At 44.7% G+C, this 18,175-nt stretch overlaps 1 protein-coding gene across 1 annotated transcript in view; it reads right to left on the bottom strand.

The window, feature by feature from the left end:
- The window catches only part of igf1ra (insulin-like growth factor 1a receptor), a 222,783-nt gene that overhangs the window by 59,051 nt on the left and 145,557 nt on the right, over positions 1–18,175 (bottom strand). The window contains exon 3 of the mRNA XM_067973504.1: positions 3,637–3,940. Coding sequence (XP_067829605.1) covers positions 3,637–3,940 — 304 coding nt within the window. The remainder of the gene's footprint in view (positions 1–3,636; positions 3,941–18,175) is intronic.

The raw sequence follows: 18,175 nt of genomic DNA, 5'->3' as shown, positions 1-18,175 counted from the left end.
ACACAAAGAATGGCCAATTGGACATGGCACTGTGGAGCAGCCAATGTCTATGGAGCTCCAAGCCAAGAATCAACAGGCTAAACTGCTCATTTAACTCGCTTGTTATCAGTGGGATCTTGCTCTGCCCAACTTGGTTGCTGTATTTGCTTACAAAACAAGTGACTGCACTTCAAAAGTTACTCATTGGTTGTGAAGTCCTATAGGACAGCCTGAGGATGTGACAGATGCAATATAAATGCAAGTTCTTTCGTTCTGAAGGCCGCTGAGTATTTCTGGCATACAGCTCCACAGCCACCTGCCACCGTCCAGTACCTTTCCCAAGTGTCCATTCCAGTCTCATTTTCACCTTCCTAACTGAAGGGCACTGGGGGGGGGGGTCCTGCCCCATCTGTGGTCAGGTAACTGAATGGGGATGGAACCCTGGGACCATCTGGCCCACACAGCTTAGTTACACTCGGCCTTTACCAACTGAACCATCAGGGAACCCTTGAAACAACTTTAGGCAATTGAGGAGATAAATAGTTACATTTCTCAACATAGTTACAGAAGGGGGAGAAGAGGGAAAGGGTCAGAAAGAGAACGGAGAAAGGGTCAGAAAGAGAACGGAGAAAGGGTCAGAAAGAGGAGGAGAGAAAGGGGCAGAAAGAGGAGAAAAGAGAAAGGGGCAGAAAGAGGAGAAAAGAGAAAGGGGCAGAAAGAGGAGGAGAGAAAGGGGCAGAAGAGAGGGACTGCAGTGGTGGCAAGGGAGAGAGGAGAAAGGAAGAGGGACAGAAAAATGTCGAGTGAGTGAGAAAAAGTGGCTAGTGAGATAAAGGGGTAGCAAACGAGAAAAAAAGAGACTTGTAATTTTACAGTAGTAACTTGGGGATACGTGTGCTTGCTTTAATTTTAAAAGCTGACACCAGTACGAAGTGATGTAGACACAAGTATGAAGTGCTGTTCCCTTGTGTCTAGTTTTTCCACTAAATTGAGGTGAGAAGTTATGGTTTAAAGAAATCTGAATCACGGAATTTCTGCCTTGCCCTCAAGCAGATGACTGAGAAGGTGTACGGCTGGAACAGTCTACACATAGATCAAATACAAGAACATAAACAGTTCCACACTGTCACTAAAAACTGGTTCAACTTCAAGGTTAAAATCAAGTTTAGAATACTTCACCCAATACAGTGTTAATGTCGGGTTGAATCAACTAAACTTGTTTGAACTGAATTCCCAGCCAACAAATAATTATCAACTGTCCAAAAACAAAGAGTCTGCTTTGTATTGCAACCATGTCGTAATCATTCTCCTGGAGAATGGGACCTGGGCAAACAAACTAACTACTTCACTGAAAACACTCTTTGCAGGGACAAAGCGGGTCATGGGAAACATAGGAATAGGCATGGGCCATTCAGCCCATCGAGCCTGTTCCGCCATTAAATTAGCTGGTCTGTAGTTCTACTCCATTTCCTGCTTTGGCTCTATATCTCTTGATACCCTCACCTAACAAAAATCTATTGATCTCAAGTCTTGAAAATTTCAATTGATCTAGAATCCACAGCCTTTTGGAGGAGAGTTTCGGGTTTCCACCACCCTTTGTGTGAAAAAGTGCTTCCTGATTTCACTCCTAAACGGCCTAGCTCTAATTTTATTATGCTCTCCTATTCTGGATTCTCCCACTAGAAGAAATTGTTGCTCTGTATCTACCCTATTGAATCACTTCACCATTTCAAACACCTTAATCAGATCACCCCCTCTCAGTGCAGTTTCTTTCCTGATGGCTCAGTTGCTAAAACACATCAGCCAGGCAGGTCCAAGATCCAATCTGCAGTCCATGCTGAGATAACTGCTCTCAACCAGGATGATGGTGCAGGCACTCTAATGGGCTTCACCGCCTGGGTTGGAGAGGGGGACGTGTGTGGACAACAGGTGAGCGCAAGACCAGGCTTAGGTGTGATGCTTTCCCAACAATCAAATGGCATTGACCAACCGCCCTCCATCAGTATCTATCTTACAATCTCCCCGTATGCATTATGGCCTATCGCATGCACATTAAAGTCAAAACATTGGATTGCATGCGTTCGACTCAAGGCTGTGAATGATGGGTCTTAAAGGGTTTTGTGTAAAGTGCATTTTTGGATGAAGTTGGGCCTTGGTTGGCAAAGTTGGTAATCTGGTCCTTACCAACCAGCTTGGCTCAGTTGGTAAGGACCTCAACTCGGAGTCAGGATCAAATGCTATTCCGAGATTTGAGCGCATGATCTAGGCCAGTTCTAGCAGGTTGTAAAGAGGGAGCGCTGCACCGTCAGAATTACCATCCTACAGGTGAGACATTAACCCCAGACCTCATTCACGTGCTCGTTTGGAATGTTAAAGGCCCCATGACATGATTCAAAGAACAGAAAGTTCTCCTGGTGTCCTAGCAAACATCTCTCCCTCATCCAAAACCAAAAACAGATGCAACAGTCATCCAACTAATTTCTCTCTGTGGGATCTTGCTGTGTGCAAAATAATTGCTGTGTTTGCTTACATAACAACAGTAACTGCACTTCAAAATAATTCAAAGTATGCAAAGTGCTTTGAGACCTGAGAGGTGATAAAGTGCTATAAAAACCCAAGTTCTTTTATTAAATTATTTTTAATGAAACACACTAAATCTGAAAAACTTTAAAAAAAATATATAAAAATGATTTCTTATATAATCAAAATGAGCTCCCAGCTTTCAGCAGAAACAAACAATTGAACTGGAGCAAGATATGGACTGTCACATTTTATCTCACTTGAACTCCTTATGTCACTGTCTTCAAACATGTCCCAACCCAATACTTACTCTATATGCAGCCTTTACAGCACATGTTGTCACTTTCATTCTCTTCCCTCCACATCACCCCACCCCCACAAAAAAACACCATTCTGGAGTTTCTAAAATACTAAATCTGTACTGAGAAAGACCATTTCATGCTTTATAAATATAAGAACCAAAATTCCTCTCTTTGCTAATTTTAGCATGAGTAAATGGGAATGGTATTTGGTCCCTATGAGACCGATGACCCCAAACTGCTGACTCAATTGGCCACACTCTTGCCTCTGAGTCAGAAGGGTGTCGGTTCAAGGCCCACTCCTCAGGCTTGGGTACGTTAATCTAGGCTGACACTGAGGGAGTGCTGCACAGTCAGAGGTGCTGTCTTTTGGACGACACGTCAAACCAAGGCTTCTTCTACCTGCTCGGGCGGATGCAAAATAAATTCCATTTCACTTTTTTTGAAGAAGAGCAGAGAGTTCTCCCATTGGCCTAGGCAACATTCATCCCTCAATCGGTTATGACCAAAACAGATTAAATTCATTTCGTTGTTGGTGGGATCGTTCTGTGCACAAAATAGCGGCCATGTTTACCTACATAAGAAATGACTATTAATATATCGGCTGTAAAGTGCTTTGGGATGCCCTGAGGTGCTGTATAAATGCAAGTTATTTTTTAATGACCAATAATAGCTAGAGGAAAGATGAAATAAATTCAATACATGTTCGACTTGTCTACTTTGAAGTGCATTTGCCCAACTAAACCAAGAGAGGAGAGAAGGGAGAAAAAAATGGGAGGGAAAGAAAGCAAAATCGTTATATTTAAACACAAACATATATAAGACGTTCCTTCTGTACCTGCTGGCATTGCGGGTATATCCTGACGGGCAGATGAGGATACATTCCCCCTGGTGGAGTGCGAACTGTTCCTTGGGATTATCACCGGGGATTTTAGAACAGAATTCCTTGGTCACACAGCGCCAGCCTTCGAACTTGTAGGTCCCCAGCGGGCAGCTGGGGAGGCACTGGCCCTCGTGGTAGTAGTTGCGACACGCCATACAGGCCCTGTTGTCATTCAATGCGGTACAGCTCCCCAGGCATTCGTCGTGGCAGCACTCGTCCTTGTCATTGCAAGCACGCTTTCCACAAGCTTTTGGGCAGACTGTTAAAAAAAAAACACACAAACATGAGGCAATTATATTTTATATTCCTCCCATAACGATTTGCATTTACATAGCGCCTTTAACGTACTAGAACGTCCCAAGGCGCTTCACAGGAGCGATCAACCACCAAAATTTGACACCGAACCACATAGTGAGATATTAGGACAGGTGGCCAAAAAGGTGAATTTTAAGGAGCGTCTTAAAGGAGGAGAGAGAGAGAGAGAGAGAGAGAGAGAGAGAGAGAGAGGGAGAGAGAGAGAGAAAGAACACGCGATAGATAGAAAGGCTGAGTGTTTTAGGGAGGGAATTCCAGAGCTTAGGGCCTATGAAGCTGAAGGCTTGGCCGCCAATGGTGGAGCAATGAAAACCAAGGATGCGCAAGAGGTCATAATTTTAAGGTTGTGCCCCCCTGTTCTGGACTCCCCCACCTACACAGTAGGCTCTGCGTAAAGCATGGGAGCGAGATTGTTTGCACCACGGACTACAGTGTACGTAGGATCCGTGCGCCTGCAGTTGGATGCGCTCCTTTCACGCAATAAACAGCTTAAAGGTTGTTTAAACATGTCCAGTGAGTGTAATCAATGTTCAATTCAACGGCCACTTTCTATAGTCTCCTAGTGCTACAGTCAGGGGTGACACCAGAGTAAAATTGCCAGATTCACCATGGCCTCATTTGAGTCCCTCGGCCTCAGCGAACCGACAAGTTTTCTTTGGTGTTTTTGTTACCTGCAGATTTGACTATTCTTTTCTGGCTGGCCTCCCACCCTCCGTAAACTTGGGCTCGTCCAAAACACTCCTGCCCGTATCCTAACTCGCACCAAGTCCCGTTCACCCATCACCCCTATGCTCGCTGACCTACATTGGCTCCTGGTCCTTCAACGCCTCGAATTTAAAATTCTCATCCTTGTGTTCCAATCCCTCCATGATCTTGCCCAACCCTTTCTCTGTAACCTCCTCCAGCCCTACAACTCTGATATCTCTGCGCTTCTCCAATGCTGGCTTCTTGCGCATCCCTGATTTCCTTCACTCCACCATTGGCGGCCGTGCCTTCAGCTGCCTGGGCCCTAAGCTCTGGAATTCCCTCCCTAAACCTCTCCAACTCACTACCACTCTCTCCTCCTTTAAGACGCTCCTTAAAACCTCTCTCTTTGACCAAGCCTGTGCTAATATCTCTATGTGACTCGGTGTCAAACTTTGTCTGATATCGCTCCTGTGAAGAGCCTTGGGACATTTTACTACGTTAAAGGCGCTATATAAATGCAAGTCACTGTTATTACACCAGAGCCAAGCCTCAGGGACCGATGGCCCTGGCAATAGAAAAACTACTGGAAACCTTTAAAAGAAAAGTTTGGGGGAAATATAGTGGAGTCACTTTTCCCTTTAAGCAGTTCTGAGATGTCCTATTATTTGTCAATCTAAAGCAGCATTTAAGTTGAAAATAGATTTGTTCTGCACCATATTTTATACAGTACGTACAGTTCTTAAGTATGTAATTTAGTTAAGTGCATGCATAATTGCAGGGAGCGAGAAAACACAGTTGTACACTCAGGTACACAATGTATCTTGTTCCACACCTGAGCTGGCCTACAACTACAAACTAACTTTAAAAAAAAACTATTTGCATTGCACTGTTTTGAGTACAAGCACCAAGACCTGAACTAGTTTGTGCTTCTGGGCAGTGTCTAGGAGGGCAGTTTTTGTGCATCAAAAAAGTAATATTTTCTCACAAATGTATTTTTAAATACCACCACATTTATTTTTTTTTTAAATCAAGGAATTTCTGTACCAAGCAATCACTGATTAATTTAATCATCTTCAACTGATCCCCCCCGCTCCCCCCCCAACTCAACGATAATCAGCTATAAATGACTAACAAAATAAAAGCGATCATTTATCACAGTGTTCCCATCAATAAATCATCTGTGTTAATTTAACAGAAACAACTGCGGTCAACAAAGCAATTTAGTAAGAGTCGTTGAGTACATTACCAAGCAGGACCTCTTGGGGATTCAGTCACCCACTAATAGACCCATCAGGGAGGGACGGTAATAATAATGGACAAGTTCCTGGTCCTCATCATTTATTAAACATCACCGATGACAGGGATCACTTTATATGGGACTACATGGGCCACAACGAAACACTGAACTCCTCAAATCAGCATTCACAAAAGATTGCCTATCATCTTAAGGAAAGGCTTTTGGGGTCCGGGACTCGAGAGGAAATGAAGGACAGGTCAGAGTGGAGACGGTTCACATGACCACCCCCGCTCCCTAATCCCAAAGGTGTTAGAGCTAGATCATTCAGGAGAGAAATCAAGAAGCACTTTTCCACACAAAGGGTAGTGGAAATCTGGAACACTCTCCCCCCAAAATGGCTGTGGATGTGGGACAATTGGTGCTTTCAAAACTGTGATAAGATCGATTTTTGTTGGGTAAAGGTGTGAAGGGATATCGAGTTAAGGTGGGTGAATGGAGCTGAGGTACAGATCAGCAATGATCTAACTGAATGGCGGAGCAGGCTTGAAGGGCTAAATGGCCTACTCCTGTCCCTAACGTTCCTAAAAAAGCGTAAATGACAAAAAGGACTGAAAGAAAAAAAAACTTGTGATTATAAACACATTTATCTCTCAGGTCATCCCAAAGCACTTTGCTTAAGTGCACTGTCTCACTGTTACGTGGGTAAATGGTGCAGCCAATTTGCAGGGCAGGATTCCACGGGCTGCAAATGTCCTCCACTATCTCACAGGTGACACGTGAGCCTTCTTGAACTGTTGGTAGGGGTTGAAACTAATGAGTGGCTTGAAACTAATGAGTGGCTTGCTGGGCCACTTCAGAGGGCAATTCAGAGTCAACTGCGGGACTGGAGTCACATATAGGCCCAGATCGGCTAAGGACGGCAGCTTTCCTTCCCTAGAAGACATTAGTGAACCAGTTGGATTTTTACGACAGCTTCATGGTCACTGATACTTCCAAATTTTTTTAACTGAATTCATGGTGGGACTTCAACTCACGTTCTCTGGATTATTAGTCCAGGCCTCTGGATTACTGGTCTAGTAACACAATCACTACACTATTGTGCCCAGTTGATTACCTGAACAGTTAAAAGTTTGACAGACTGAAAATTAGAAACTTCTGGAAGTGGGCAGTCTTCAGGAGGTTCTGGCTCGTAAAGTACAAACTCCCATTATACAACATTCAGACAGAACGGCATGGGCTTTCCAACTGGCGCCCATCAACGTTAGGGGCCCGTGAAAGGGTCACGAGCGACTACAAGATCATCAGATTTCTGCATCTCAACTTATTGGCACATTATTTTTGTTGGCATATTTAATATTTAACACAAACGTGATAACACGCTCATACTTTGGTTACTGAAATGGTCTTTCAGAATTTGCGACCTGGGTTTTCAGGAGTGTGCCAATATTTGCAGGGGATCGATCCCTTACACGGGAGCCATTTGCAATCCTTTCTCTGTGACAGTTTCAAAGGGATCTTCAAGTGAGACCTTTTTGCTAGATGTCGTTAGGCTGGTGAAATAAATCGAAGCCAGGTGGCCTGTAAATCTTTTACTTTTAGTTTTATGTGGCTGACATCCTCTTGTAGCCTGGCACAGCGAATTAACAGGGCAGACTGCATATAGCCAAGACAGATACTTCACTACTTCCTGTTCCAGACAACTTTAAACATGAAGGGGGACTTCCGCAGCACGTTCCCCTCACAGCCTTGCCTCACCCATTCTCTGCAAACTTCCCCAATCCAAGTCCTAGCTCGCATTCCTGGCTCTTTCAACTTTAGTCCACAGTGCAATTCCACCTCCCCCCTACCCCAACTCTCTCCATTCCACTATAGGCAGTCCTGAACTCGAGAACTCCCTCCCTAAACTGCTCTGCCTCATCACCTCTCACCCTACATTTAAAAGCCTCCTCAAATCCTACTTCATTAACCAAGCCTTTAAGTACCCTCCCTAAATTGGCATCAGTCATCCCTCCACCCCTATTCTTTGCCATGCCGAAGCTACCATACAAGTGAGTACAGGTTGTTGTTATTGTAACTTGAAGCTACAGCCCCTTGGATGTATATAAACATTATTAGCTTGCCGCACTATTAGAAGATTTCTTTGAATATTACAGCAGCTTGCCGTGCCAATAAATGGAACTCTGCTTTATGTGTTTGCCAAAGTCAGATTTCCAGTTCATAACCCTGGCAGGGAGAAGCATTTCCATGAAGACTAAAACAGGTTGGCATTTTACTAGTGCTGTGCGATGATTAAAGATGCTGCAAGGGGCTATTTTTTTTTTCTAAATAGCACAGAGTAACCATTTAACTTTATGCCTGATCACCCTTTCCACAGATAGAAGAGACAGAAGCTTCCCCAATGGTTCAATTGGTTGTAGACTCATGTCATTGAATCAGACACATCAGAAGGTCAGGGGTCTGATCTACGCTCTGTGCTGAATTAGCTGAGGTAGTGGTGAAGTGGTACATTTGGCGATAGAGTAAGGGTGGTGGGGGGGGGGGAGAAATCAGCCAGGGCTCCTGCTCCTGGTCAATGTTCAGTAACTCCTATAAGAGTGTGTGGACAGGACGGAGCTTAGCTGATGGTCGAAGGCCTTGCTGCCAATACTGACCAGAAGTCTGACCATCGGGACAAGTGGTCGAAGGATTGCTTTTAGAAGTCAGCGCTTTCAGGACAGAAGAGAATGGATTTAGGAAAGGAATTCCGGAACGCAAGGGCAAGATCACTGAAGGCTCCGCCAATGGCGGTGGAGAAAAGGGAGGGTGGTGAGATGTAGAGCTGGAGGTGATGCCAGAGAGAGGGTGGCACCATGTCATGGAACTATTTGTAAACTATTATCTGAAATCCCCAGCAGCCAGTTGAAGACTCTGGATTCAGATGGCGAGAGTTCTTCTCAATGCTTAAATCATCCAAACACCGTTACTAGATTATGGAATGAATACCCAGGAGAGATTACAAGCCAGTAAACTAATCACAGGAACCAAGTGAGTGGTTTAATAATCAGCATCTGAATACCAAAATTAGATAACAGCCATGATATATTCCCAAGTATCGGTCATGGGCTGTAATATATATACCTTTCCATTTTCATGTGAAGTTTTGGGCTCTGCTTGGTCAATCTTTTCGCTGCTAACAGTCAGTATAGACGTCAAACATCGATAAACCATGGGATTGGCTAAGGAGGGACAATCTGTAGGTGATTAATCAGGAGATTCTATGTTCAGCATATATTATGGCCTAGGATATTGTCCCCTCATCTCTCAAGGATATCAGTCCCTTGCTGAAATATGGTCCCACGGATGTTGGCAGGCCTTTCCCAAGTGACCATTCATGTGTGAATCTAGACAGTAGGTGCCTGTTCGAATACAAGGCTATCACAGCCAAGCCGGATCTTGTCACCCCACATCCACAGCACGGGTCACCAGACAGCGGTTGGGTATGGTAGCCTAGTGGCCTTGCGGGAGTTTTCTACATTAAGGCGCTATATAAATGCAATTTACCGTTGTTGATGATGATGATGATCTCAGCTGTAGTAGTTGAACTCGGAACAGACTGGGGATCAAACCTTCTCGGCCCAATGGCGCAAATGACATACTGGACAATGGCTAAACCATCAGAACGCTACAATTATACCCTTGGAGAGCACTCCTGGTTATCTACTCTACAGCCAGTTGCTAACTTCCTGCAGAAATATTGTTTCCTAGCCCTCTGGTGTTCAGACCAATTTAACTTCTCTTTTTGCTCACAGGATCATTTGATTGAATTCTTTTTCCCAATAAATATTCTGCCACACGCTCAGTGAACTGAATCACATGTGTAAAAGGGAGCTTTTCCTAAACTGAATTACCCACACTGCTGTGTGTAACTGAGAACTGATTAACAATTGATGGATTTTGATAAACAAAATTTCCTGACCCTGTGAAGCAGTCCTGAACAGCATGGCTCTAAGCAGTAACTGTTACTTACACCCTCTTTATTCTGCAAGTCACTGATTTAAAAATTCATCCATTACAATTCACGCCCATGCTGCACCTTTAACCAAGCTGAAACTTTCAAAAGTGCTTCCCAGGGAGGATCAGACACCAGGACAAGAGTTAGGAGAGTGAGTTGGTTGAAGAAGTTGGGATTGGAGGAGGCTTTGGAAAGTGGGAGAGATGTAGCAAGCCCAAGGGGGTTTTGGTGGAGAGTTTCACAGCGCAGACTCTGCTGCTAAAAGGATGTCCCCAGGCAATTTTAACAACCTGCCACTCACTTCTGCCACAGGGACCTGTGTAGTGTCACGTGGTAGCCAACTTCATCAACCAAAATTGGTCTATTCAGAATCGGTGGCAGTGATTATCAGGAAGAGTGATCAACTTTAGAAGTAGATTTTGGGTGGACAAAAACCGCAGATTCATTCAAGACCCAGTGGGAGTGGTGATGGGAGGACAAAAGGCTGCTTTTTTTTTTGCTGGACGGATGAGTTCAAATGGGCTGCAAGGTCTCCCTCATGTCAGCTTGGCTCAGTGGTGACATTCTAATCTCAGCGTCAGAGGGTTGTAGATTCAAGCTCCACTCCAGGACTCGAGCACCTAATGTAGGTGGTCACTTCAGTGCAATACTGAGGGAGTGCTGCATTGTCAGAGGTGCCAGATGAGAGGTTACATTAAAGCCTCATCTGCCAGTTCAGGAAGACATAAAGGATCCCATGGTTCTTCTCGAAGAGGAGCAGGGAGGTCTCCTGATGTCCTGGCCAACATTCCTCCCTGAACCAATAACAAAAACAGATCAACTGGTCATTTTTCTCATTTTGTGTGAGTGAAATCTTGCTGTAACAAATTGGCTGGCTAATTTTCCTACATAACAGTAACTGCATTCAAAAATAATTCATTGATTATGCAGCATTTTGGGATGTGATAAGCCATGTATGTCAGCCTTGGCCCAGTGGTAGCACTCTCACCTCTGAATGACAAGGTCATGGGTTCAAGCTCCACTCCAGAGAATTGAACATATAATCTAGGCTGACATCATGGTACAGAACTATCAGAAGTGGTATCTTTCAGATAAGACGTTAAGTCAAAGCTCTATCTGACCTCTCAGGTGGACGTACAAGATCCCAAGGCACTATTTGAAGAAGAGAGTTTGTCCACTCTCCCGGAAAATATTTATCCCTCAACAAATGCCATCAAAACAGATTGCCTGGAAATTTATCTCATTGCTGTCTGTGGGACCTTGCTGTGTGCAAATTGGTTGCCACGTTACCTACATTACAACCATGACGACACATCACAAATACTTCATTGGCTCTGTAACGCTTTGGTCCGTCCCAAGGTCATGAAAGGCGCTATATAAATGCAAGTTCTTTCTCTTTCCTGTATGTGCATTTGTGTGAACTTGTGAAGACTAAAAACAAAAGAAGAAAACTAACGTGTATAGAGAAGAACAGAAAAATACAAATGGCATTCGGGTGAATAAACGGCGAGATGTTCAGGTAAAATATCAGGCAGCGAAGTTTCTAGTAGGGAAATGAGACCAGAGCTAACTCACAACCATCCTGGTATTAGGCTGGAGGTGGGGGTGGACCAGATCGGACAGGAGCAACTTAGAAAGATTTCCAAATGGTCTATCTCAGTAAAACAATAATATATTTTTAATGCTTCACCTTGAAAGTTTTAAAGTGAAACTGTGTTCCAACAGACATGGGGGATGTGTTGTATGAACCTTAGTGACTCTGTAGTATTACATCCTCAGTGTCTGAATGTTAAATTCATCAATTAGGAGAACAAATAATGTTGCTTTGAAGAAACAGCCTACAATTTGATTTGGCTTCTAATCATCTCGCACAGTTGTTCTTTCCCATTGATTTTCAGCAATGGGAGAGATTTGTAAAACAGAATCCCTAAGCTACTGTCGTCCCCTCCCAACCCCTCTCCCTTCCAATTTTTTCTTCTTCTTCCTCTCCTGAAGGTGCGGACTCATGTTGGAGGATGGTCACATCAGTGTCAAACGCCCTCCGAGACACCATCCAAGTGGTCATTCTTCAAACGCAAGACTGAACCTGCAGGCTTCTCAGCCTCCGTGTTTCACTACTACATCGGGCGGTGCATTGAATCACGGAGCCACAGAAGCATGGTTGCTGCGAATCTGAGCTAGATCGCTGGGTGTGCAACAGCAGCCAAGCTGACTCTTCAGTAGATGGTGTATCTCCTCGCCTTCAGGTGGCATGGCTGAGTTTGGGGATCCCACAGTGGGGCGTGGGGAGGGGAGATCACCGGAGAGACCTCCTCTCCCCATACCAAATCGCTGGACTCCTTTAAATGTGACTTAACAACAGAGTTAAGTCAGTGCAATCTGTGTAGACCGATACGTTATCAAGAAGAAAAATGATCCTGAAGTTGACTTTTATTACAGATGAGTCTTCCAAAAAACAAGCACAGCTTCTAATCTAGAAATTATTTATTGTTTCAAACTGTACTCTAGCTGGGTAGTGATAACGGAGTGAGGAGTTTGCAGATATATTCCTTATAAGTGTATAAACTGATGGCTGATCAAGTGTACAAGCAGGAGGAATAGACTGTACTACTGTATATATTTATAGACGATCTATTTACATTCAGAGTCACTGGATGAAGGAATGATGGGCATTACAGTTCTCCCACTTCATTGAATTTCCTAACAAGGAATCTCTCTCCCATAGGAACAATCCACTCCTGTTTCATCACAGCCTTTGCCAAAATCAGGGGGGATATGCCATCACGCTGAAATGTTGTGGTTTTGGCACTTGCCATCCACTGTGGCTAACTCCCTGCTCATCAGCCAAAGGAGAGACATCAGGCGCTCTCAAAAAAATAAATTCCCAGCAAGCTCAAAACTGAAGTCTGTCGCCTTTGTTCTTTTATTTTTACTACATGAGATTATCTCGCTGCTGTTTGTGGGACCTTGCTGTGCACAAATTGGCTGCCACGTTTCCTATATTACAACAGCGGTTATACTTCAAAAGTAATTCGTTAGCTGTGAAGTACTTTGGGATGTCGAGGTGGTAAAAGGTGCTGTATAAATGAAAGTGCTTTCTTCACTGCACCAGAGATAAAATCTTCATTGGGCTCCTCCCAGGGTCTAGTACGTAAAGGCACTGTCTGCATAGCACTAAGTCACACAACGCCTGAAGGTTCTGGGTTTGTTCCCTGACAAATGTACGTTAAACCTTAAGTTTCAAGGCGACTCTCTCTCTCCCCCATTCTTTCTCAGTGCACCAACTGATCGCAATAACTTGTATTTGTAAAGCACCTTTAACGTGGTAAAACATCCTAAAATGTAATCAGACAACAAAAAAATTGACACCGAGCTAAAGGAGGAGACATTAGGACAGGTGACCAAAAGCTTGGTCAAAGAAGTAGGTTTTAAAGAGCGTCTTAAAAGGAGAGGTGAAGAGGGTTAGGGAGGGAATTACATGAACATAGGCAGGATATTTGACTGCAGGAGGGGATCAGAGCCGAGCATGATCCTGCCTTCACCTGGTATTCCTGTTCACTTCCAGTAGAGGTCAGTGTAAGTCGATCAGGAGAAGGACCTCTGACCAAATCTCCCTTCTCTCACTGGGGGATGCTTAGGGTTCCAGCTGAGATCAGCACAGACTGAGGATCAAAGCTGGACCTCCCGGTCAGCATGACTCACAGACAGAGACTTTAGCCCTGAACCATTGCATTGTAAAGTTAAGCAATTTACACATTCCTATCCCAGCAATAAGGCACAATTATATAAATTTAAGCCATGCTTTTCATTGGGTCAGTAACAGGGTCACTACAACTTCAATCTTCACTAAGGAGATGGGAGGAGGACGCCTCTGATTGGCTCAAAGTGGAGAAAAAGAAACTTGCATTTATATAACCTCATCAATAACTCAGCACGGACTAATGGCCAAGACTTGGGACCTTCCTGGTCAGTTCAGTTTAGGGTTGCCATCTTTGGTTGGACGTGCTAATGGAGATTTTAATCACATGATCGCCTCCAACCACCCCGTCTAATCAAACAGCCTCTCCACCCCCCTTCCTCATTCTCCATCTCCAATATTTTTAAAAACTAATGAACAAAAATGTTCAAAGAAAATGAAAACTTTTTTTTTCCATGTCTGGGTTTCTCCCAGGTTGCTCGCAGCAGGGTCCAGGAGCTTAATCTTCAAGTCCTACAAACTCCAGGGCAATACTGGAGGGTTGACAGCCCTATGGTGTATTTACCGACTGGGCCACTGAGACACAGGAAGAGCCTTTTGAAAACAAGATCTACCGTCCTCCCTATCTCTGTAACCTCCTCCAGCCCTACAACACTCAGGTCTCTGCGCTCCTCCAAGTCTGGCCTCTTGCGCATCCCTGATTTTCAGTGCCCCACCATTGGCAGCCGTGCCCTCAGCTGCCTAGGCCCTAAGCTCTGGAATTTCCTCCCCAAACCTCTCCACCTCTCTCTCCTCCTTGAAGATGCTCCTTAAAACCTACTTCTTTGACCAAGTCACCTTATATCTCCTCATGTGTCAAATTTTGTTTGATGACACTTGTGAAGCGCCTTGGGATGTTTTACAACAGTAAAGGCGCTATATAAATGCAAGTTGTTGTTATTGTTGTCCAGACCTCACGGTGAAAAACAATTTTTTAACAACATCTCCAGCAACTGAAATATCCAAAATCAATGTGGCGATGAAATCCAGGTTATCTTCATCCCTCTTCCACTTCCAAGATCTCCTGTTGTTTGTTCGAAACTGCCCGGAGGGAAGGAGGACCCAAAAATGTCCTCACGTTAAATCAGCTAAGCCTCGTGTTTTCTCAACATTAAAATGGAGCAAGGCAGGAACCATCCCTTTGTTCTTCAAGCAAACCCGAAGGCTCCAGGAGAAATTATTCCTCATTCCTATTGCTGAGTATAAGTGGCCAGAAAGGAATTTCTACAATGTGAGTAGGGCTTGAATTTAAGTTGGCGAGTCGGGTGTACAATGAGGAATAGTAAAATATGGCATTCCAACACACACCCGTCAAAGCTGTAATTCCACACATTGCCTGAAAGTGGCCAGCAGATCCGCGCCCCCCCCCCCCCCAAAAAAGAGAAAGAGGGAGGGAAAAAAGGAGAGTGAGGGAAAGAGAAATTGAGAATAGGAAGTGGAGAAAGAGATAAAGCATTAGAGGAAAGGGAGAAGTAGAATGAAAGAAGAATAGAAAGAAAAAAGGCACAGCGAGATAGAGGCATGTAGAGACAGACACATGGAAAAACACACACACAAAATACAAGGGTGAGGGGAGAGGAACTGGGGGGGGGGGGGGGGAGGGGGATGAGAAAAAACGAGGATGGGACGAAGGGTGACATAGGGAGGAAAGGAAAAACAGGAGGAGAGGGGGAAAACAATGTCCAGAAAGGGAAATGAGAAGGGGAGGGCATGTGGCTGAGATGAGAGGGTAGGGGTAGGGTGACAGAAGAGGAGAAGAGAGCCCAAAAGAGAATGCAAGAAAAAAAGGGATGGAGGGGTGAAAGAGAAAATAGGGAGAAAGAGAAACAGAAAGTAAGGAGAGATGGAGGTAAAAGGGACATGCAGACAGAATCCGTTCTGGTGTTTAAACCTTGGCTCTCATCCCCCCGATCCTATTTACTTCAGAACAAAGTCCATACTTGCTGCAGCCTCTCTGAAACTCCAGGATCACTGCGATTGGAAACAATTCCTTTTTGTTTGTGTTCTTTTTAAGATATGACTTCCTGCAGTGTATCTGATAACAGCCGCCCCCCCCATCCTTCCTCTGGCCGCAACGAGAGCTCGATAGGGAGCAGTCACAATACCGTGCCCGATATCCACTCTCGTGCAAGGCAATTTTAAAATTAGTCTCTCTCTTGCGGTCGGGGGAAAGAGGCGGGTATCAGAACCGCACAAGGGGCTGAAAATGTTATTTTGTGCCACTAGGAACGATTCCAGTAGCCGCAGGTTTGAAACAGGCTATTTCAGTGCCAGCAGATCTTTTCCCCCCTCCCAGGTTATGCCCCTATTCAGAGCTGCATTTTTTTTGTCAATTTTCTCCCCTCCTTTCTTCACTCTTGCTGGGCTACAGTTCTAAGGACGCAGGTACCTCACCTATGTGCCATTCTTTATGTATGAGCCCAGACAGTGTTCAGCGAGTATCAGCAGGCTATTCAACCGTGGAGGAACACCAAAGCTGACACCTGACCTCACCCGATGGGACAGCAGGGACCACTGGATTATCAGAATTGGAGGCTGTGGTCGATTTTCGCTCCTCACTAACCCGGGGGCTCCGAGACCAATTGTACTGTCCCTCACCCTGGTCGAGATCAGATAGCTCACCGCAGACCAGGAATTAAAGCTGGGAACTTTCTGGTCCATGTGGCTCAGGTACCTCACTGGGAAAATACTCAATGACGCATTGCAAGAGCTCGTGCTAAGGATTCTGATTTAAAAACAAAATTGCTGAAAATTATTTAAGAGACACGGGAGTCACCAGGAAGAGAGACTTTAGGAGATGCAGCACTGACTACCTGATACCCAACCCCACAAAGGAGCCTCGATTGAGGCAGAGCTTCACTGTACACTTACTGTGCGGCTGAGATACCAAGAAATTTGAGATGTGTGTGCGTGTTACATAAGAGACCTCACCTCATGCAAATCCTTGCTGGAACAGAATGCCAGAGGGTGGAGTGAACAGGAGAGTGGAAAGTAAACAGTAGAAACAACTGTAACTTGCATTTATATAGCGCTTTTAACATAGTAAAAATGTCCCAAAGTGTTTCACAGGTGCATAATCAGGCAAAAAATTGACATTGTGCCACATAGAGATATTAGGACAGGCTTGGTCAAAGAGGTAGGTTTTAAAAGGAGCATTGTAAAGGAGGAGAGAGAGGTAGAGAGGCGGAGAGGTTTAAGGAGGGAATTCCAGAGCTTAGGGCCTACGCGGCTGAAGGCACGGCCGCCAATGGTGGAGCAATAAAAATCGGAGATGTGCAAGAGGCCAGAATCTGGAGGAGCGCAGAGATCTCGGAGGGTTGTAGGAGGTTTCAGAGATAGGGAGGGGCGAGACCACGGAGAGATTTGAACACAAGGATAAGAATTTTAAAAATCGAGGGACAAGTCAGTTGAGGAGAAAAGGCCACTCGGCCCAGCTCAGCTGATCCTGCTACTATCAATCTCCCAGCCCAGCATTCGACTGCGTCTTTACATCCTGATACAGTTCGCATTTAAAACGGTCTTACAATATTTCAGATTCTGGGAGCCCAGTCTCTGCCCCACGGCATTTACACTGTTAGATCAGTTTCTGAGTTTTAGTAGGGTCTACAGATTTCCCCACCAGTCTACGGAAAACGGATTTAACAGCATGAACACGGGGAGGCAAGTCCCACAATCCAAATTAGAAGGACCAACAAACAAGGCCATAAAGTCCACGCCCCCACTACCTTGCTTGCCAGACTCTTGCGCATGTGTATCACCCTCTCTGTGAAGATGCTGCCTGTGGTATTGGATTCAAACAAGTGCATGTCCTATCGCTCAGTCCTGGTCTACCAATAGTTACAAAGCAGTACGCAGTGCTCCAGACTTCACAAAGGACTACAGTGACGATACCTCCTTTGGGGGAAGGGGAAAGGGTGAATATGGACCTCACGCTGTCAACTAGGATTTCAGCTGGATGGCGGAGGGGGAAGTGAGATTTTTCATGCAACGGTGCGAACTGCAGAAAAACACCTAAAAATACAGTTCTAAATTTCCCGATGAACCAAAAAGCTTATGTAAATGCAACATAAAAGAGGCTTAACTCTCGGGTGAAAGTCCTACAGCCAGTCAAGGAGGGCAGGCACAATTGAGGGGCTGAACTAAGGGCTTCATATAACCGCACAATCTAAAAGCCAGCAGGTGCTTTTTGTCTTATTCAGTGTTCTGAGAAATCAGGCAATTACTTTAGAGTTAAATACCAAAATTATTTGAGGAAAAAAAAAACAGCATTGCACGCGAAGTGTGATTTCTTTTTTTCTAGAACGATATCAAGGTCGTGAAGATGATGTAGAAGAGATATACTAAGATGATACCAGGTATGAAAGGCTTTAGTTATGAGAGGCCAGAGAAACTGGGGCATTTTAGCACAAAGATTAAGAGGACGTCTGATGAAGAGATTCAAAATGATGGAAGGGCTTCGATGAGGCAAACTGGGGAAACTATTTCCACTGGTCGGTGAGTCGGTAACGAGAGGCCATCAATTTATCAC

The sequence above is a fragment of the Heptranchias perlo genome, chromosome 38, assembly GCF_035084215.1.
Source record: "Heptranchias perlo isolate sHepPer1 chromosome 38, sHepPer1.hap1, whole genome shotgun sequence".
NCBI lineage: Eukaryota > Metazoa > Chordata > Chondrichthyes > Hexanchiformes > Hexanchidae > Heptranchias > Heptranchias perlo.
This window is presented reverse-complemented; position numbering and strand designations above follow the sequence as displayed.